At 40.7% G+C, this 22,780-nt stretch overlaps 1 protein-coding gene across 1 annotated transcript in view; it reads right to left on the minus strand.

The window, feature by feature from the left end:
- Positions 1-22,780, minus strand: part of LOC127627193 (cGMP-dependent protein kinase 1-like) — a 336,892-nt gene that overhangs the window by 114,074 nt on the left and 200,038 nt on the right. The window contains exon 5 of the mRNA XM_052103472.1: positions 22,367-22,430. Within this exon, the coding sequence (XP_051959432.1) occupies positions 22,367-22,430 (64 nt within the window). The remainder of the gene's footprint in view (positions 1-22,366; positions 22,431-22,780) is intronic.

Genomic DNA, 22,780 nt, shown 5'->3' on the forward strand with positions numbered 1-22,780 from the left:
TTAAAGTCTGTGCAAACTTTCCTGAGTTATTCAATACATTGAATCTATGAACGTGATCAAGGTGAGACAGATTTTCTGGTAGATGGTTTTTGGAAAATACACAGTATATTTTGTATTATCTGAAGTTTCTGTAATTTTCAAAAATTATTTTAATATCTCTGGACCTTGATAATCTCTAAATTATTATGCAGTGGACAGAGAGAATTATTCAACAATTAGTCAATAGCCATTTTGAAAAATAAAAAATAAATAAAAAATGTGGACTCTGAAAAGTCCCTGCAGCGTCTTTGTCCTTGTGGTCCCCTGGAGGACATCATCATCAAGCAGCCATTTGGTTTAATTTTTAAATATTAAAGCTATTTGCTGTCATTTCACTCTCCAAATGTGTTTCGGGGAGTCATCAACTAGATCTTGAAACTGAAATATCAAGCTGAGGGGTTCTCTGCGATGACCATCTCCAAACTGTGCAGGAAATATATGAAACAGCAAACCATTAATTTGATTGTGATTCATATAGCAATCATTAACAAAGAAACATCCAATTCAGTGTAACATATGTGGCCCCAAAAAGTATTTGGACACAATGCCGGATTTAAAAATATATGAATGTAATTGCATTAGATTACAATATATCAAACCATGTGGCATCTGCAAAGATATTAAGCAATAATTTTAGTTTTTTTTTCAGAACTAACTTCTAGATAAAATAAAATAAGGTTTGATTGGTTATCTAATGTAATGACATTCATATATTTTCCAGTATGGCTTAAGTGTGTGTTGGTAATCATGTAAGAAACCTGGCAGTAATGCATTTATCATACTTTTCGCATCTGCTCACTTGGAACAGATGTTCTTGATGTGTAGAAAGTCTAGCTAATAATGTGCGCTGTAAAAGCTATATTAGTTGCACACTTCACTGCAAAGGAATATAACATTTTAAACATTCAAAAAGGGCAGCTGTCAGCATACTCTCACAAAAGGAGAAAGATGCAGTTTGAAGGACTGACAGCTGCAAAAGAAATGTCAGACATCCGAGTCTATTCATGGATATTTTTAAAAGTGTATATGCTACTCACGGTCTGTCTTTTCTCTTTTTGATTGTGCTTCTTAAAGAAGTACATTTTGCAGCTTTCAGCATATTCTGTCTGATATGGAGAACTATAAGGTACGCTTTTTGTAGGTTGATTTCCACAAAAAGTGTAAGAATTGTGACTGTTTGTTTGAGCATGTCAACCAGACCAACACTTCAAAGTTGGCTTAACCAGTGGCATGCGTTTGGGTTGGAACTGTCTGTTTGTTCAAGTAATGGAACACAAATTTTTGCTATTCCATTTGATGATCCCAGAGGGACAGACATTGCTTGTTTCATCTTAAACCAATACACCGCACCACCCCTACTAATGTTTAAATACTGTAATAGTATTCATATTCATGTATACAAAAAACAGACATGGCAAAATAAATGTAAAAAATAGTGGTTACATTTACTGCTAAAATGACTTAAGGATGTTATTAATGGGCAGCTGTGGTTTAGGTGGTAGAGCGGGATGTCCACTAATCTCAGGGTTGGTGGTTCGATTCCCGGCCCTCAAGACTCAACATGCCGAAGTGTTCTTGGACAAGACACTGAACCTCAAGTTTCTCCCAATGGCAGGCAAGTCTTTTGCATGGCAAGTCTGCCATCACTGGTGTGTGTGAATGAGATGCAGTGTAAAGTGCTTTGAATACTGCTAAGGTTAAAAAGGTGTTATATAAGTGCAGACCATTTACCATTTATTATTCATGTTACATCATCAAGTGTGCTCAGTGAGCAGAACCAGCTGTTCAAAAACATGCTACGTGCAGGAGCCTCTTACATAGGTCATTCCTGTTATGCAGTAAAAAAAATATGTTCATATACCAGTTAACATATCAAACTCAATTTGTACACAAGAAAGTTATATTTTTAGATCTTTTATCAAAATATCAGAATTAAGTAAAGTTTTGTTTGAGCTGTTGTTGGCATATTTGCCATGCCCCCTGGTGCGATGCATTAACATCTAACATCCATTTTTCTTTCTCTAATCAAAATGTTTAGAACAAAGCATTCTTGGGAATATTGTTTTAATTGGTAATCATTTTATAATTTTTCCCTCTATATCGGCGATATTATTTCACATCCTGTTAATCTTTTGTAATATCCCTTTTACTGACAAAAGTCAGATTCTTATTGACCAACTTCCAGGAAGAGACATAACCTTTGGTGAGAAAACAACAGCAAAACACGAGCAAGAATACGCTATACAGTTTTATAAAATCAAGTTATACTTTTCTATCCTTTTAGATAAAAATACAGAAATTGGAATACAATTTCTCACCGGATGTCTCACCGTCCACCAACACATGATCGTTTAAAACTTTCTTGAGATAATTTTCCTGCAGAAAGTGTGGGTGCGATTGCAAAGCTCATGCAATATTCATGCGGATTATTTTGCTGATGTACCAGCCACTGTCGAGGGTGACCTGTAAGACTTCTCGGGAGTGATATATGGCTAGAAATTATACACTAAGATACTCGTTTGACAAAATATGTGTGATATTTTTGAAGAACAGATGAAAGAAAAGCCACCGATGCTTGTCTGATTTGATAAGTATGCGCAATGAGCTCTGCTGTTCACGAGTGCAATGAAAGTGCTTCTCCAAGACACACATATGCATAGAGTTCTGGGCCTTGTTTCCCAATAACTATTGATCTTAGCGGTTAAGAGCATTTTCTACAAGCGATTTTACATATGTTCATTATTTTTTATGTGTGCCCAGGGTCTGAAATAGCACCTGCCACCCTCCAAATATGACGAGGCTCAATCCAGTTCGCAAGCTATACTGTGTGTATATATATATATTGAGCCTGGGATGTGATCTGCTTTAATAATAAATTGATTATGTATGGAAATTAAAATTAGGCGTCTAAGAAAAGATGACAATTCTTGTGAATAGTATAAGCCTTTTTTAATGCATTGGACGGTGGCTTGGTTAGCAGGAGCAATAGCCCACATAGCAGAAGCTGGCGCGAATGTGGCCTCAAGCTGGCACTGATGGCCTCATTTCGGCAATGGCATGCATCCTGTTAGCCAAAGATGGGCTATATCTGGCAATTGCAGCACTGCATACGTGATGGCAAACAAAAGCTTCTGCTATGTTGGTTGGAGGTGTGTGGCCCAGATCAGGCTTGTGAATCATGGGCCAAATTTGAAAAGTTACATTGATTTTATATTTATTTATAAAAAATTACATTTTATATTTATATATATATATATATATATATATATATATATATATATATATATATATATATATATATATATATATATATATATATATAAATGGATCCCTACATTTTATTATTCTTCTTAGAAATAATTATTTTAATAAATATTAGAATAATTGATAATCAAAAAATCTGGTTTTTCGTAAGCCACCTGCATGGCCCGTCTGTATATATTATTTTTTTCCTTATAAAAGATAATATAAATAGACTTAAACTGTGTATTGCACATAATTATTACTCAATGGGGTGGATTTAACTGTTTAACTGATGGATAGCCTGAGGGAAAAACTGTTCCTGTGCCTGACTCTTCTGGTGCTCAGAGCTCTGAAGCATCGGCCAGAAGGCAACAGTTCAAAAAGGTAATAGGTTGGGTGAGTGGGATCCAGAGTGATTTTTACAGCCTTTTTCCTCACTCTGGAAGTTTACAGTTCTTGAAGGGGGGGCAGGGGGCAACCAATAATCCGCTCAGCAGTCCGAACTGTCCTTTGTAGTCTTCAGATGTCTGATTTCGTAGCTGCACCAATCCAGACAGTTATTGAAGTGCAGATGACAGACTAAATGACTGCTGAGTAGAACTGTATCAACAGCGCCGGTGGCAGGTTGAACATCCTCAGCTGGCAAAGGAAGTACAACCTCTGTTGGGCCTTTCGCACAATGTAGTCAATTTGTATCTCCCACTTCAGGTCCTGTGAGATGGTGGTGCAGAGGAACCTGAATGACTCCACTGCTGCCAAATGCTGTTTAGAATGGTGAGGGGGTCAATGTTTGGGTGTTCCTCCTAAAGTCCACTATCATCTCCACTGTTTTGAGCGTGTTCAGCTCCAGGTTGTTATGTAATGTAATGTAAATTCAGCAGTAATATTTGACTAATAAGTTATCATAAATTATGCTTCTTTAGCTCTGATAATAAAAAACAAATACAAAATCTGACTGGTTCAGCTAAAGCGCATGCACGTACACGAGTTGTGTGACAGGCCATGTTAGAAACTAAAATGTGATTGGATCTTTTACATTTACATCCAGACCGTTGGCTGTTCAAATTTAAATTGCTGTTGCACTGTGTATTCCCGCCGAATTTGAATCAAAATCACACAGGCATGTGTGTCTGTGTGCCTCTTTTTTTTTTTTTACATGATTTCTGCAAGGTAAGCAATGTTTCCATGATACCGCTTTATTGCACTGTGATATTATCCTTGTGTCTTCTTTTAAGTTGTTATTTCTGTAGTCCCTCATCATTTACTCATGGTCATGCCATCCCAAATGTGTATGTCTTTATGTAAGTCCATACAATGCAAGTGAACTCAGGTCAACTGGGAAAAGAACAAGCTCGCCAAAGTTCAGAGCATCTCTTTTCTCGGCATGGAGTTAGACTCAGTCTCAATGACAGCGCACCACCAGCGAACGCGCACAGTCAGTGATGAAATGCCTCACCTTGTTCAAGCCAGGCATGGCAGTTCCTCTAAAACTCCAGAGGCTCCTGGGGCGTATGACATCCTCCGCGGCGGGCGAACCACTGGGGCTGATGCATATGAGACCGCTTCAGAACTGGCTTCAGACACGAGTCCCGAGATGGGTATGGTGCTGCAGCACGCACTGTGTGTTCATCACCCCCACCTGCCGCCAGACTTTCCCTGGGACAGGTGTCCCCCTACAGCAGGTGTCCTGACGCGTTCTGGTCACCACAGACACCTCCAAACAGCGGACATGCAGCCACTGGTTCCTGGAAAGGGCCCCCGCTGTGTTGGCACATCAACTGCCTCGAGTTGCTGGCTGTATTACTTACCCTGCAGTGGTTTCTACCTTTAATTCGGTGCAAGCACGTCTTGATCCATTCAGACAGCACGGTGATGGTACATAAATCGCCAAGGCGGCATGCACTCTCATCATATGTCACAACTCGCCCACCATCTCCTCCTTTGGATCCAGCAGCGACTCAGATCGCTGCACGCCACTCACATCCCGGGCAACCTCAACAGGGCAGTGGACGCGCTGTCGTGATAAGGTACGCTCAGCGGAGATTGGAGGATCTAACCCTGGGTGTTCCAGCTGATTTGGGAACGGTTTAAAACACAGATAGACCTGTTCGCTTCCCAGGAGACCACCCACTGCCCGCTCTGATACTCCCTAACAGAGGCTCCCCTCGGGAAAGACGGCTGGCACACAGCTGGCCCCGGGGGCTGCGCAAATACGCATTTCCCCCAATGAGCCTTCTTGCACGGGTGCTGTGCAAGTTCAGGGAGGACGAGGAACAAGTCATTCTGGTGGCCCCCTACTGGCCCACTCAGACTTGGTTCTGGGATCTCGTGCTCCTCATGACAGCCCCCCCCCCTTGGCGAATTCCCCTGAGGAAGGACCTTCTTTCTCAGGGATGGGGCACCCTCTGGCATCCACAACCAGACCTCTGGAACCTCCACGTCTGGCCTCTGGATGGGATTCGGAACATCAAAGTGGACTATCAACCAAGCCAGAGCTCCCTCTACCTGGCAACTTTATGCCTTAAAGTGCCGCTTGTTCACAAATTGGTGTTCTTCCCGGTCCGAAGACCCACAGAGTTGTGCAGTCGGGTCATTGCTCTCATTTCTGCAGGTGAGATTGGAGGGGAGGCTGTCCCCCTCCACCTTGAAGGTGTTTGTAGCCACTATTGCGACCCACCATGACGCAGTGGACGGCAAGTCCTTGGGTAAGCATGACTTGATTATCAGGTTCCATAGAGGCGCCTGGAGGTTGAACCATCCCCGGCAAAGCCTGTTCCCCTCCTGGGATCTCTCAGTGGTCCACTCGGGCCTTCAGAGACCCCCTTCGAGCCACTAGAATCAGCCGAGCTCAAAGTCCTCTCCTTGAAGATGGCCCTCATGATTACCCTCGCTTCCATCAAGAGGGTTGGAGACCTGCAAGCGTTCTCTGTCAGTGACACCTGCCTGGAGTTCGGTCTGGCAGACACTCATGTCATCCTAAGACCGCGACCAGGCTACATGTCCAAGGTTCCTACGACCCCCTTCAGGGACCAATTAGTGAACCTGCAAGCACTGCCCCGGGAGGAGGCAGACCCAGCCTTTTCGTTGATGCGTGCTTTGCGTACTTATGTGGACTGCATGCAGAGCTTTAGATGTTCTGAGCAGCTCTTTGTCTGCTTTGTTGGACATCAGAAAGGGAACACTGTCTCAAAACAGAGGCTTTCCACTGGGTTGTTGATGCAATTGCATTGGCCTATCACACCCAGGCTGTGCCCACCCCCTTGCGGGATCAAGCACACTCAACGAGAAGTGTGGCATCCTCGTGGGCACAGGCCAGTGTTATCTCCCTAGCAGACATATGCAGAGCAGTGGGCTGGGCAACACCCCAATACCTTTACAAGATTTTACAATCTCAGGGTTGAGTCGGTCTCTTCCCATGTTTTCTCATGTCCGAGCCGGTAGAACTCGGTAACGCGGAACAACTTACCGGGTGTTCCACTTGCACCTAGCACCTTTCCCCTCCACCGAGGCGATCACGTGCACTCTTATCCCAGAAGACCCCACAAACTTGGCTCCCTGGATGACTCCTCCCTAGCCCTCTGGTCCACAAATTCAGTGGAGGAATTCCCTGACCAGACCCACTATGGGTACTGAAACTACTCTGTACTGGAATAGGTTCTCCACAGGACGAGCCCCTGTGTGGATTAATACCCCTGTGTGTATTTTCTCCCTTGGGCAGTCCCCGCTGTCCCCGGTCTCTGTGTTGTAGCAACTCCTCCCTTGCAGCAGGTAAGATCTACCACTGCGCCATTCCCACATGTGGCCTGAAAATCCAGGTGACGTATCTCGCCACTTTTTACCTCCCCCCAGCCTGGGCAGGTGGTGGTCTCTGTGGGGTCTTTTCCCCCTGAAAGAATAGGAGTTGTAAAAAACACCTTCCCTGATGCATTTTATAGCCTTAAGATGGCCCCAGCCACTTTGACTCTATGCGAGAAACACAGAAAAGAGAAAAGGCATGGCTGGCGCTGCCTGCTCCCATGCTTGGCACGTTGCCTTGTTCCCCCCCTTCGGAGGGAACGAGACATTGTGTCCTCCCGGCGACGATGCTGAACCGAGCCACTTTTATGGCCTAACCTCATTCTCGGCTCCTCAGTGCAAAACCTGAATGGACAGATGCATATTTCCCTCCCTTTATATCCGTATGTCCGGGGAAGGGACATGCAAATTATGTCTGCCAATTTCAAGTTCAGAGATGCACGAGGCTCTCAAAAGAGACCCCTAGTGTCACTTCTTTGACACAACGTCTCGTTCCCTCCATCAGGGAACGGAGTTTACAACAGTAACCTAGACATTATCATGCATGCTTAGCCCTTGTCTGAAAATCCGAATCCGAAGGGCCATAATTCATTGCTGTAATAGGCAGAGGGAAAACAGATTATTTGGACAAAAATTGCTATGTGTGAGGTTGTGAGGAAAAACAGCGGCTTTTCGAATGGTTGTCGTTGGAGAATGAGGGAAACAGCCAGTGTGAATGGTGGAATATTCAGACGATGGAGAGTGGGCTTGTTGCATGTAGGGAGATGAGATTGTTGAGAAAGCTGTTATTGCTGTGGTAGATTGGAAAGTGTGAGAAGGGGGCAGAGGGAGTTTAGTGGGGGAGGGGATGGTGACACATACTTCACGACTGGAAGTTTTGTGCAGGCGCCGAACTTCCGTGTTTAACTCAGGGTGAATATTACCGCTGGAACTGGATGGATCAGAAAGAATTTCAGGGATTTCTGCAGATTTTTGGTTGAGGGCTGCTGATTTAGAGTGTTTTGCAGGTAGAGATGAAGTTGCGACGAGCAGCTTCGCGACGAGCAGATCATAGAGCTGAGATTTGTTTGCATGCCGAGGGTACATGATATTTGTGACCTGCAAGAGTGTGTCTTAATCCGTTGACGGTCTATTTGGCTATACTGGTGATGGAATGGCGATTGGACGTGGAAGTAAAAGAGCATTTATTTAAACCAAGCTGCAAAAATGGATCGTTTGGAATTTGTAGAATTTGTGATGTCTCAAGGACTAAATGCATCTGAATATGCAATGCCTATTTTTCCATCATTGCACCCTTGGCCCCCTGCTCACTGGTGCTCAGTCAGTCACACAGTTGAAGTGGAGAAAGATGGGGCCTGTCATAGGAGATTGATCCTAAGTGGATTTACACAGGACACCTTCATGTGCCTGTGTAGCGAACACAAGTTGAGACAGTCACAATGTCGGGAAAAACTGCTTTATTAAATAAAAGCAAAGCAGGCAACAGTACAAAACAAGGGCAAATCCAGTGAAGAGTAGTCAAGGGGAGCGTGAGGTCGAAGCCGGGGAATCGGAGAATATAAAAGGGGCAAATCCAAAGAGAGAGGTCGTGGAAAGCGTAGGGTCAAAGCCGGGGTAATCAGAATCAGTGAGACGGGACTAGAGGGAGCAAAAGACAGGGGAACAAGGGGAGCTGGCAAGCTAAGGGGTAAACGAGAGGAGTTTCAGAACTAGATGAGACTAGCGGGGGGCAAAGACACGGGAAACTAAATACAATAACCAACACCCGTGAAATGGATGTGCTGTGGTATTTATAGGGGAAGGTGCAGGTGTAAACAATGAAAGGTGATGAGACGAGTGCAGGTGAAACTAATGTGCAGGAGTGCAGATGACGCGAGTGCAGGTGGTCATAATGTTCTGGGGGATTGGAAAAGCGTGAGAAACTCGAGGAAGGGAGATGCCTACGAGCATGTGAGCGAGTAGGAGCAAAGTGGGCGTGAGGGCTCGAGCGAGCAAAAGAGCGTGAAAAGCTCGAGGGGGCGGAGCGAGGGAGTGAGGTCGAGGGAGTGTGCGTGTGTTTGCTAGACGATGCGGGGAGAAGCAGAGGAGCGGGGTTCATGACAGCCTGCCTGGATTAAAAATGTTTTTCTACATTAACGCACAGACAGAAGTCTTTGACCGCTGAGATACAAATCTCAGGACTCTTTTAAAAAATGCGGTGTCAAGTTACATCTCTGAAGAGGAGAATCTCTGTCATTTAGCTGCTGTCTCATGTACTTTCGCCCATCTGCACTATTTTAAGTTGTTGCTGTATGCATACATGAAGGAATGATACTGGAAACTGGATGTTTATGTGTCTTCAGCATATTTTAGAGTGGATTATATGTTTGGCTCGTAACATACCAGTCATAATATGAACTGAAATAGGAACTGTTATTGAAGGATGGGGCAGTTAAAAACACTTGGAAGTGATCACAAAAACCATGAGTAAACAGTTTCATTCATGCATATTTCATTCATGCATATTTCATATGTCATAACTTGATGATAGCTTATGGTAGGGGTTTTCAGTCTTGTTCCTGGGGACCCACAGCTCTGCACATTTTGTATGTCTCCCTAATCTGGATGTGCATTATGTGCCTGACATTAAACCCTGACATTTAGTTTTATGATGTTGTTGAGCTGGTTCATTCTCTTCTGACTGAGTTTCAAAAATGGCTGTATTTTATGGCCTACACAATGTTAGCCAATCATAACAGTGGGTATTTACGTAGAAGTTTTAAGAAACACTTCGGCAAAAACTGAGCATTTCAGACAGAGGGTCAAAAACAGGGTGGAAAATGATCATTTATTACTATATTATAAAATAAATAAATAAATAAATAAAAGGGACGATAATAAAACTCTAAAAAAGGAGCATTTCCTGACCACTTTAAAATGATTACACTACTTTTGGTTGACACGTGTGTGTGTTGAGGAAGCAGAGAGTGCATACTCTCCATATCCTCAAACATCAGAACAAAATATTTCACTACAGATAATCAAAATTCCCAATGCTATTTGGAGACATTCTGGGAAAGTGCACTTAATACACTCCACTCGCTCACCTGTGCAAGCTCAATGCACCTGCATTTGTCTGCTTGCTGTACGCAAGCATGAATAAATGGCAATGAATGCATGTCCTAGAATGCCATTTATCTTGAAATATCAACAGTCTGCTGACATTTTGTTTTGTTGGGCAATGTTTATGCTACAAAAGTTGCATGTATGCAGCATGGTATCAATAAAAGGGGTGGCAATATTGATATTGCATTGCATACACCTGGTAGAATAAATGCAAGAAAGAAGACCAATCGTAATTTAGTATGCCAATTTACAATTAAATCAGGTTATTTTGAATGGCAAACATTTTTAAAATCCATGTCAAAAGGAGAATTTCAACATTGAATCCTAAATTTCATTAAAAATATATAAATATACATATATATATATATATAAAATGGGATGAAAGTTTGGCTGAAAGTTTGATTGCCATATGTTAAATGCCCTAGCTGAATTAATTACCGACAATAAGAATACGTTTGTTGCCAGCACTATAATATCTTATTGTAATACACTGGGGAAAGAGAGGGAAATCTATATTATTACCATTAAATTATGTGTGTTATTTGAGGATGGCAACAGTTGCATTGTAAACAGCATGCATAAAGTTATGAATGGCAATTTTGCATTCACTATTACAATCTTAATTAGCAAAGAAGTCCCAAGGCTATCCTGTAAATTTAATTAATTTTGCTACATTATGAAAATGAACAATAAAATAAAAGAGGTTAATTTTCTTTGTTTGGTCTACACATGAATTGCTACCACTTCTATTCCTAAAAGTAATCAGTAAACACAATATTCTGCTGATTAAATGGACTTGGTGTGGTCAGTTGTACCCTGGCATGTGGTGTTTCAGACACCCTAACACATGGATTTGCATAATTAACCAAGTTGTTCCTCTCCAGTGGATTGGCAGGGCATCATTACTTATGTTGTGGAAACATCAACATGCAAATGAGGGGTTTAGGTAATTAGTAAATGTTTCAGAAGACAAGTAAAAAAAAATCAAAGCTGTCCTTTGAAATGCTTTGGATTCTCTGTGGTTCAGAATGCGTAACTTATATCTACTCCCCCCTGGCAACAGCCTGTCAGAAGCAACTGGTTGTTTTTCATTTGTTTAACAAAATAAATGTCATGCAGTTTGTGAATGCTTTCCTTTGAGTAAATGCCTCTTATCTGTTCCAACACCCCCTGACTTGCTAAGAATGATGTGTGGGTTCTTCAACATGACAAATCGAGCCCATCTGGGTAAATTTAATAAAAGACGAAGGCAATATCTCTAAGCAAATATAGTTTTATTCCACAACAACAACTTTCAAGAGGTTACATTTCATGAGTTGAACATTATGACTACACCGAGATCAAAAAGAAGTTGCCCTGATGGAACAGGGCCAGTGTGAGAGGGTTTTGGGCCAGTTGAAGGGACTGTCACTTGCCTTAAGTCGTCACCTTGCTTTACATTTGTTTTTCATGTACATGTGCTTTTTTTCTGTCACCTAGGAGTGTAATGGTATGACATTTTAATGATATGATAACTGTCACAAAAAATACCACGGTAGTGCAGTATCATGTATTGAGGTGCATTGATAATTGTAAGAAGGTTCGGGAAAGGAGGAAGCAGGAACCGGATTAACAATAAACAAGACATTAATCAACACAAATGTGAACTGAAACATAACAACAGACATCGACACACACACAGCTCCGTGTCTCTCTCTCTCTCTCTCTCTCTCTCTCTCTCTCCCTCCCTGGCATTCCGGCTCCTCCTTTATCTCTCTCCCACTGATTGTGCAACTCAGTGTCATGCTGGGGAAACCTCTGGTCTAACTTACTCCCCCTCCCTTCCTGGAGGGGAAGAGTTGCCCCTTCAGCCATTACATCGCCGGCTGGTCTTCCCCGCCTCCTGGGAACCTGGGTAGGACAAGGGGAGGGAGAGGGGAGAGAGCAGGAGAGAGAGAAAATAAATTGGTCTTCTTCGGCTCCCCTGAGCAAGCCGCACACCCAGTCCTCAGCTACTCCTGGTGGATGTCAGCAGGCTCCTCTGTGTGTCTTTCTCTCTCTCTCTCTGGCATCCCTGGCTATTCCTTTATCTCCCTCCCACTGATTTAGCAACTCAGAGCTGGGCGTGCATCCTCACAGTTCAGCCATGCCCTCCTCCTCGTCACACTCCTCCATCACCCTATTCAGGCTGGGGCGCCTTCCGGACTGGCTTTATTTGTTGACTGGAGTCATGTGGATTATTTTGATGCACCCTAAGTATTTTGGACCGTCAAAAAATGGAGTACATTCACTTGCATTGTTTAAAGGAGGAGACCTGAAATGCAATCCTAAAATCTTAAATTCTGTTTTGATGAAGAAAGAAACTCTTTAAGATACATCTTTAAATCATCAGCAAATTTGAACTATTCCTTTAACATACCAGAATAATCCCAGACAGTGGACTTCAACAGCTTTGAAGATTGAAGATCTATATATCGATTTAAAGATATAAAGTTAATTTTTTAACAATCCTTGTTTATCCAATAACTTGTACGAAACAGCACGAGACATGATACTATTTCTGAAGTGACATTTTTTAATTACTAACAGAGACTTGGACACATCATTTGGTTTGAACCAGAAAGGCAGATTGTTATCCGTCACGTCAGAAAGTAGTTCCATGCACAAATGCGTTTTTATGTCTGTACAAAATTATTCCTAATTTTTTAAAATGTACTTGTTCATTGAACTGTTGTATATAAGCAATATCACACTCGCAATCATGCTATATGGGCCTAAATAAGCACTGCTGTGATTCAGCCACAGGCACGAGACCGCAGGCCATATTGCACTCTTGCTTGTGCGATATTGCATATATATATATATATATATATATATATATATATATATATATATATATATATATATATATAATTAACTTGTTACATACAATATGTGTTTATGTAGCATATGTTTCTGAATTTATAGCTGTCATGGCGTTAAATTGCAGCTTCAAAATTTTCGGCTCTGAGTGCAAATAGTGTAAAAACCTAATAAATTATTGTTGTAACCATTTTTTTAAGGAAATTTAACATTTTTTTAACAAAATGTAAAAAATATACTATCCGAGTTTCACTTTTTCCACATTTTGTTATGATACGGCCTTTTTACAAAATTGATTAAATTCATTATTTTCCTCAAAATTCTACAAACAATACCCCATAATGAGAATGTGAAAGAAGTTTGTTTGAAATCTTTGATAATTTATTAAAAACATTACATGTACATAAGTATTCACACCTTTGGCACTAATTACAGCCTCAAGTCTTTTTGAGTATGATGCTACAAGCTTGGCACATCTATTTTTGGGCAGTTTCTCCCATTCTTCTTTGCAGGACCTCTCCATCTCCATCAGGTTGGATGGGGAGTGTTGGTGCACAGCCATTTTCAGATCTCTCCAGTGATGTTCAATCGGGTTCAAGTCTGGGCTCTGGCTGGGCCACTCAAGGACATTCACAAAGTTGTCCCGTAGCCACTCCTTTGTTATCTTGGCTGTGTGCTTAGGGTCGTTGTCCTGTTGGAAGATGAACCTTCTCCCCAGCCTAAGGTCCAAAGCGCTTTGGAGCAGGTTTTCATCAAGGATGTCTCTGTACTTTGCTGCATTCATATTTCCCTTGATTCTGACTAGTCTCCCAGTTCCTGCTGCTGAAAAATATCCCCACAGCATGATGCTGCCACCACCATGCTTCACTGTAGGGGAGGTATTGGCCAGGTGATGAGCGGTGCCTGGTTTCATCCAGACATGATGCTTGCTGTTCAGGCCAAAGGGTTCAATCTTTGTTTCATCAGACCAGATAATTTTGTTTCTCACGGTCTGAGAGTCCTTCAGGTGTCTTTTGGCAAACTCCAGGCGGGCTGTCATGTGCCTGTTACTGAGGTGTGGCTTCCGTCTGGCCACTCTACCATACAGGCCTGATTGGTGGAGTGCTGAAGAGATGGTTGTTCTTCTGGAAGGTTCTCCTCTCTCCACAGAGAAACTCTGGAACTCTGTCAGAGTGACCATCAGGTTCTTGGTCACCTCCCTGACTAAAGCCCTTCTCCCCCGATCGCTCAGTTTGGCCAGGCGGCAAGCTCTAGGATGAGAAAGGATCCAAACTGATGGAGGCCACTGTGCTCATTAGGACCTTCAATGCTGCAGATATTTTTCTGTACCCTTCCCCAGATCAGTGCCTTGATACAATCCTGTCTCGTAGGTCTACAGACAATTCCTTGGACTTCATGGCTTGGTTTGTGCTCTGACATGCTCGGTTAACTATGGGGCCTTATATAGACAGGTGTGCGTCTTTCCAAATTATGTCCAATCAACTGAATTTACCACAGGTGGACTCCAATCAAGTTGTAGAAACATCTCAAGGATGATCAGTGGAAACAGGATGCACCTAAGCTCAATTTTGAGTGTCACGGCAAAGGCTGTGAATAATTATGTACCTTTTTAATACATTTGCAAAGATTTCAAACAAACTTCTTTCATGTTGTCATTATGGGGTATTGTTTGTAGAATGTTGAGGAAAATAATGAATTTAATAAATTTTGGAATAAGGCTGTAACATAACAAAATGTGGAAAAAGTGAAACACTGTGAATACATTCCGGATGCACTGCACTTATTATATGGGTAACACTCAATGCAAAAAATGAATGAACAATAAACAATACTTTTTAAACACCTTTTAATCTTGATTAATCGTAGTTTCAACACTAATATTTTTTTTTTTATTAAAAGTTGTTAACATTAGTTATTGCATTATGAATTAACATGAACAAACAATATAAAATTGCATGTTTATTTATTAACATTAACCAAGATTAAAACATGCTTTAAAAATCATATTGTTCACTGTTAGTTAATGGTACCTAATATATTTACTAATGTTTTATTTATTGTTACCAATATACAGGTGAAACTCGAAAAATTAGAATATCGTGCAAAAGTTCATTAATTTCAGTAATTCAACTTAAAAGGTGAAACTAATATATTATATAGACTCATTACAAGCAAAGTAAGATATTTCAAGCCTTTATTTGATATAATTTTGATGATTATGGCTTACAGCTTATGAAAACCCCAAATTCAGAATCTCAGAAAATTAGAATATTGTGAAAAGGTTCAGTATTGTAGGCTCAAAGTGTCACACTCCTGAGCCTTTAAATGGTCTCTCAGTCTGGTTCAGTTGAATTCACAATCATGGGGAAGACTGCTGACCTGACAGTTGTGCAGAAAACCATCATTGACACCCTCCACAAGGAGGGAAAGCCTCAAAAGGTAATTGCAAAAGAAGTTGGATGTTCTCAAAGTGCTGTATCAAAGCACATTAATAGAAAGTTAAGTGGAAGGGAAAAGTGTGGAAGAAAAAGGTGCAAAAGCAGCAGGGATGACCGTAGCCTGGAGAGGATTGTCATGAAAAGGCCATTCAAATGTGTGGGGGAGCTTCACAAGGAGTGGACTGAGGCTGGAGTTACTGCATCAAGAGCCACCACACACAGACGGGTCCTGGACATGGGCTTCAAATGTCAAACGTCTTACCTGGGCTAAAGAAAAAAAGAACTGGTCTGTTGCTCAGTGGTCCAAAGTCCTCTTTTCTGATGAGAGCAAATTTTGCATCTTTGTATGGAGATGCTGACTTCATTTTCCAGCAGGACTTGGCACCTGCCCACACTGCCAAAAGTACCAAAACCTGGTTCAATGACCATGGTATTACTGTGCTTGATTGGCCAGCAAATTCGCCTGACCTGAACCCCATAGAGAATCTATGGGGCATTGCCAAGAGAAAGATGAGAGACATGAGACCAAACAATGCAGAAGAGCTGAAGGCCGCTATTGAAGCATCTTGGTCTTCCATAACACCTCAGCAGTGCCACAGGCTGATAGCATCCATGCCACGCCGCATTGAGGCAGTAATTAATGCAAAAGGGGCCCAAACCAAGTACTGAGTACATATGCATGATTATACTTTTCAGAGGGCTGACATTTCTGTATTTAAAATCCTTTTTTTTTATTGATTTCATGTAATATTCTAATTTTCTGAGATTCTGAATTTGGGGTTTTCATAAGCTGTAAGTCATAATCATCAAAATTATATCAAATAAAGGCTTGAAATATCTTACTTTGCTTGTAATGAGTCTATATAATATATTAGTTTCACCTTTTAAGTTGAATTACTGAAATTAATGAACTTTTGCACGATATTCTAATTTTTCGAGTTTCACCTGTATGTAAAAAAAAAATTATACATAATAAACAAATAAATAAATGGTCAGATAACTTAAAATATGCACTTGGTATCATCTAAATTAACTGGTTTCATTTAATTCAAAAATATTATTTAATATGACTAAATCAATCTGAATACATTAGGTTACACAAGTAAAATGTATTTGTAAGGGTTACATCAAGTAGAAATAGGACCTTAAGGTAAGTGCATGTAGCCACTTTTTACAAAGTATATCTAAAATGTATTTCTTTCTAAAACACATAAAAATATAGAGCTATATATCTGGTGGGAAAAGTGAAAATATTGTCAGGGTGTTTACAAATATGAACTACTGGCTGACAGAGACTATAACCGAGGGGGACATGACTATTTTTGCAACTGTTTATGATGCAAGGCAAGCAGCATGAATCTCGCAATGGAGATGCACATGCTTTCTCATCCGGCATTTTCTCCTATCTGACAACACAGCATTGGACTTGCCACAAACAGCAAAGACAGCTGAATCTGCATGCCGTATGTTGAGTTATTTACATAAAGTAAAAACCGTAGCAAATTAGAATTCTTTGCTGGGTGACTAGTCAACTAGTAAAAATGAATAGTCTTGCAAAACTGAAGATATAAGCATTTGTTGTTGCGAACAAGTATATCACAATGTCATTGTGTCCATTTTATTCATCTGGCTCTTTTGAGAAAAAGTATAGTGTATTATACAACACTTATACCACTTATACCACAGGTCTGTTGAATGCTTGATTCTGATTGGTTCACGGACGTTCTAAGGTGTGCAATTATGTTTTTAAGTAAACGCACGTCTATAAAATATTTCCAGGTCTTGACCGCATAAAGGTTCCATTTCACTTCGCCAAATTATTTCAGTTCATTCACAGATCCCTACAGGCTACCACAACAAAATAACCAGTTAACCCTCCTATTATCTTTGGGGTCAATTTGACCCCATTCAATGTTTAACGTATGTAAAAACATGTTTTTTTAGTTTTTTTTTGCTTCAGATTTAATGACTTTTCCTAATTTAATGGGGACAACTCTGTAAACATCAAATTAACCTGCTGATATTTTTTCAATGTCCTGTACACATTTTGTAGCATCGGTGTTCCTTGGGGTCAATTTGACCCCAGGCTCTTTTAGCTGTATAAAACAGAAGAAATATTAAAATTTCACACACATTTGTTTTGGTTGTTTTATTGAGGTCACTATAACATGTTATAATTTTATAATGTTCATTACAATTTTACATATTCAAAATTATATTCAAAAAACTTCCCTCTGTTTTAGGGCTCTAACCTAACATAACCATATCTGTAGTATTGCGAGAACCACTAGTAGTACACATGACATGGGACATAATTCTCATGAGAACTTTGATGTTTCCCGTGCCATGGGGGAGGGGAAAACATAATTTTTGCGAGAACTTTGATATTTCCCGTGTTGTGGGGGAGGGGAAAACATAATTTTTGCGAGAAATTTGATATTTCCCGTGCCGTGGGGGAGGGGAAAACGTAATTTTTGCGAGAAATTTGATATTTCCCGTGCCGTGTGGGAGGGGAAAACATAATTCTCATGGTTTACCAAACAAAGGGGAGGAGCAAACATTATAAAAGCATGAACAGAAGCCTTCTAAACCATTTCTCTTTGTGCTCTGTGTGCTCTGTTCTCCATCTCTCTCATTTGAAAATGACATCTAAGCAAAGATTTTCTGTCTATGAGATTTTGTCACAGTTATTTGACAGTGAAAGTGACATAGAGGAGAATGTGTCTGAGACCAATGATAATATTGAGGAGGACCCTGATTAGGAGGCATCCTCCTCAGATGAGAATGATACTCCTAATGTTGACCCTCCTGTTGTCTCTCAACCACCCACAAACCCATTACCTTCCAAAAATGGAAAGTTATCATGGTCCTGCTCACCACCTGAACGACAGGGTAGACTTAGTGCTGCTAATGTCATCAAAATGGTTCCAGGGCCCACTAGATATGCTGTCAGCCATGTCCAAGATATAAAATCAGCATTTGATCTTTTCATCACACCATCAATTGAAAAGGATGTACTTGAAATGACAAACTTAGAAGGTAGGCGTGTGTATGGGGAAGGTTGGAAAGACTTTGATGTGATTGACTTGCAAGCCTATATTGGGTTGCTCATTTTGGCAGGAGTCTACAAGTCAAAAGGAGAAGCAACAGCAAGCCTTTGGAATGCTGACACTGGAAGGGCAATATTTCCAGCCACCATGTCTCTAAAGACATTCCATGTTTTCTCCCGTGTCATACGCTTTGATGACAAAGAAACAAGACAGGGCAGACGAGAGCGTGACAAACTCGCAACAATACGGGTTGTATGGGACAAGTGGGTCCAGCGATTACCCTTTCTTTACAATCCAGGCCCCCACATCACGGTGGATGAATGTCTGGTTCCATTTCGTGGGCGCTGTCCTTTCAGACAATACATACCAAGCAAACCAGCCAAATATGGCATAAAAATATGGGCCTCATGTGATGCACAGTCCAGCTATGCCTGGAATATGCAGGTGTACACGGGTAAATCCCCTGGAGAAGCACCTGAAAAAAATCAAGCCATGAGGGTGGTACTAGACATGGCTGAGGGACTGAATGGCCATAACATTACATGCGATAATTTTTTCACATCGTACGCCCTGGGTGAAGAACTGCTAAAAAGGAAGGTTACCATGTTGGGGACAGTGAGAAAAAATAAGTCAGAACTTCCCTCTGAGCTTCTTGCGATGAAGAACAGGAAGGTAACATCTTCAATGTTTGCCTTCACTGAAAAGGCCACTGTCGTCTCCTATTGCCCCAAGAAAGGGAAAAAAGTCCTGCTAATGAGCACTATGCACAAAGATGCTGTTCTGAGCACAAGAGAAGACCGAAAACCACAAATTGTGCTGGATTACAATGAGACAAAGGGAGGGGTTGATAATTTGGACAAGGTTACAGCCACCTACAGCTGCCGACACATGACCGCCCGTTGGCCACTTGTCATTTTCTTCAACATCATTGATGTGAGCGCCTACAATGCCTTTGTGTTATGGAGTGAAATAAACAAGGACTGGAACAGCGGAAAACTGAGTCAAAGGAGAATTTTCTTGGAGCAGCTGGGTTACGAGCTAGTGAAACCTCACATCGAGAGAAGACGGTGCCTTCCAAGAGCATCAACAGCTGCTGCAACTGTTGTGAAGGACATCCAAATGGAGACGCACACTCCATTGGTTCAAACTGCAAGCAGGAAACGTGGCAGGTGCCAGGTCTGTCCCAACAGAAATGACACCAAGACCAGCAACACTTGTGTGAAATGCAAAAAATACATCTGCAAGGATCACACACACACTTCCTGCACATCATGTGCAAAGTAGTGCAGACAAAAGGCTGGAATGTACCTTATGGAGATCTGTAGGAAAAAAAAAACAATATGCTGTTCATATTCTGTCTATGCTGTTTGTATTCTAACTCATAGTTTTTGCATAAAGCACTTACAGTCTCATAAAACAATTCCTGACAAAATGCTCAAATTTACTTATTAGAGGTGGTTTTGTAAATCCATCTTTTTCTTTCTTTCTCTCTTTCTTTCTCTGTTATGTGTTCCTTACTGTTGTTCTGATGGCAATGATGTTCTGTTTTAGAAATAAAATCCTTCTGAATGTTTAAAATTGTTTGTTTTCTTGGGGTCAAATTGACCCCACACATTATGTGTGTTGCAATGCTTGATAACAAAAAGGACTGTTATGTGTTCCTTACTGATGTTTTGATTGTAATGATGTTCTGTTTAGAAATAAAATCCTTCTAAATGTTTGAAATTGTGTTTGTTTTTCCCGGGGTCAAATTGACCCCAAACATAACTCGTGTTACTATCCTTGATAAAATAAATAGTTTTTCTTTCCAAATGTTATAGATTACAAAAATCTATACTTATTAAGAAATATTATAAAACAAATAAAACACCAAAAATATATATATTTTCTAATTTTAGGTCAATCAGTAAGATTTTATGGTGATTTGTAAATTTGTCCATATACGTGCAATGGGTATTCTGGATGTATAAGCGGTGGGGAGGGGGGTGGTGGGTGGATGTCAATTTAAAAGGTTACTTAAGAAGTCAACAAAGACATAAATTACCTGAGACACAAACCTTTGTAAAAAAAAAAATCATATTCTGGAGGTTTAAATTACTGGGGTCAAATTGACCCCAGTGGGTAAAAAATGTTATCAGATTTGAGGGTAACAGGAGGGTTAAAATAAAGACATTAGATAAAGTAAATTGGTTAAGAATGTCAAACAATTTCTAAAATATCCTACATTTATTTCAGCTTCGGTTAAAAAGTGCCCATGAGCTCCCTCGTCTCCCCCGCACTTACACACGGTCACTCACACACACACACACGCACGCACGCACGCACGCACGCACGCACGCACGCACGCACGCATGCACGCACGCACACACTGAGACACAAGTCTCGACCAACAAATAAAGCTGCACTCCTGTGACTTGATCAATACAACAATTTCTATTATACAATATAACATTTAATGTTTCAGTGTGTTTCACCCTAATCAACCTCACATAGCTATAGTGGAAAGCACCACACTACCCTCCCTTACCCCACCTTTTCACACACACACACACACACACACACACATGTTGTGTTTCCATGTTTTATGGGGACTTTCCATAGACATAATGGTTTTTATACTGTACAAACTTTATATTCTATTCCCTAAACCTAACCCTACCCCTAAACCTAACCCTCACAGAAAACTTTCTGCATTTTTACATTTTCAAAAAACATAATTTAGTATGATTTATAAGCTGTTTTCCTCATGGGGACCAACAAAATGTCCCCACAAGGTCAAAAAGTTCGGGTTTTACTCTCCTTATGGGGACATTTGGTCCCCACAAAGTGATAAATACACGCTCACACACACACACACACACACACACACACGTTGGTCTACCTATCATTATGAGAAATTTCCATTGACAAAATTATTTTTATACTGTACAAACTATAGACTATATTCTATACCCTAAACCTAACACAACCCCTAAACCTAACCCTCACAAAAATTTTTTAGAATTTTTACATTTTTAATAAAACATCGTTTACTATGTTTTTTTTAAGCTATTTAAATTATGGGGACACTAGAAATGTCCTCGTAAACCAAATTTTAGCATAATACCCTTGTAATTACCAGTTTTTAACCTAAAAAATTGTCCATGTAAACCACATAAACATGTCCACACACACACACACACACACCAGAAAAGCAGCGCATCCTTCATTACTAGTTCTAAAATTACATTTTCAAATTAGCAACGGATACAGCTGGCTTGGATACAGCTCAAGCTGTATCCAAGCCAGATACACTTGATCAATATAACAGTTTTATAATATCTGAAATATCTGTGGGAAAAACCCTCATGCTCCCCCTCTCACACACACACGTGAATACACATTATATATGCAATGTGCACACTTAAGACCCAAACATACTCATGAATAAAAAACAGAGACTCATGTCAGCACACTCCTGCATTTCAGTGGGGATGAAAAAAAGTTGTTAAGGCTTATAACGGGAAAACAAACATCTTGCCGATTTTGAAGCGATGTTACTTATAACAAGAGCTGCAACAATAAAGATAATCCCAGAAGTGATCTCTCTCATTTACTAAGTTTCTCTCTTTCGATCCCTCAAATACAAACTCACACACACATGTACAAACGCACTACCTTATTACTCCAATAAGTGCTCCAGTAAAGGAGCGCAAGCATTCGATGCTAGTTCTAACATGACGTTTTAGAACTAGCAACGAAGGCTTGAGCTGTAATAAAGTAAGATGCTGAATCAGTTGCATTACCACCTCGGGTGTGCAATTATTTTTCAACAATTCAACGGTCCGTCGACAATTAACTGACAATTGAACTTACCTCTTCCAGCACGTCAGCTAGCTTGCTGAGTATTTCTTCTGAAAGGCCTTGGAACGTTGGAACACTACGGAGAAGATGAAATAGAGCAAATTTGAGGTTAGTGAGTCAACAAATCAAGCAATGTCTGTCAGATTAAACAATATCATGCCTGGCCAACAGAAAAACAGCGTAAATGTTCTGAGTTTGAATGGGTTTGAAAGGAACTGGCTATAAGTGTTTGGAAATTTATTTGAAATAACTGTAAAAATTGGGGTAATAAATAAAGGAAGTGAATGCGTGAATGCACATGAGAGAAAATGTGAGATAAGTAGACAAGTATACTTCTGAAAACTCAGAAATAATGCCTCAGTTTGAGGTGTGGGTGGAATTCTCATGATATTTCTTTTGAAAAGAAAGCTGCCAATCATTTTAAAT

This window comes from Xyrauchen texanus, chromosome 33, assembly GCF_025860055.1.
Source record: "Xyrauchen texanus isolate HMW12.3.18 chromosome 33, RBS_HiC_50CHRs, whole genome shotgun sequence".
NCBI classification, from domain to species: domain Eukaryota; kingdom Metazoa; phylum Chordata; class Actinopteri; order Cypriniformes; family Catostomidae; genus Xyrauchen; species Xyrauchen texanus.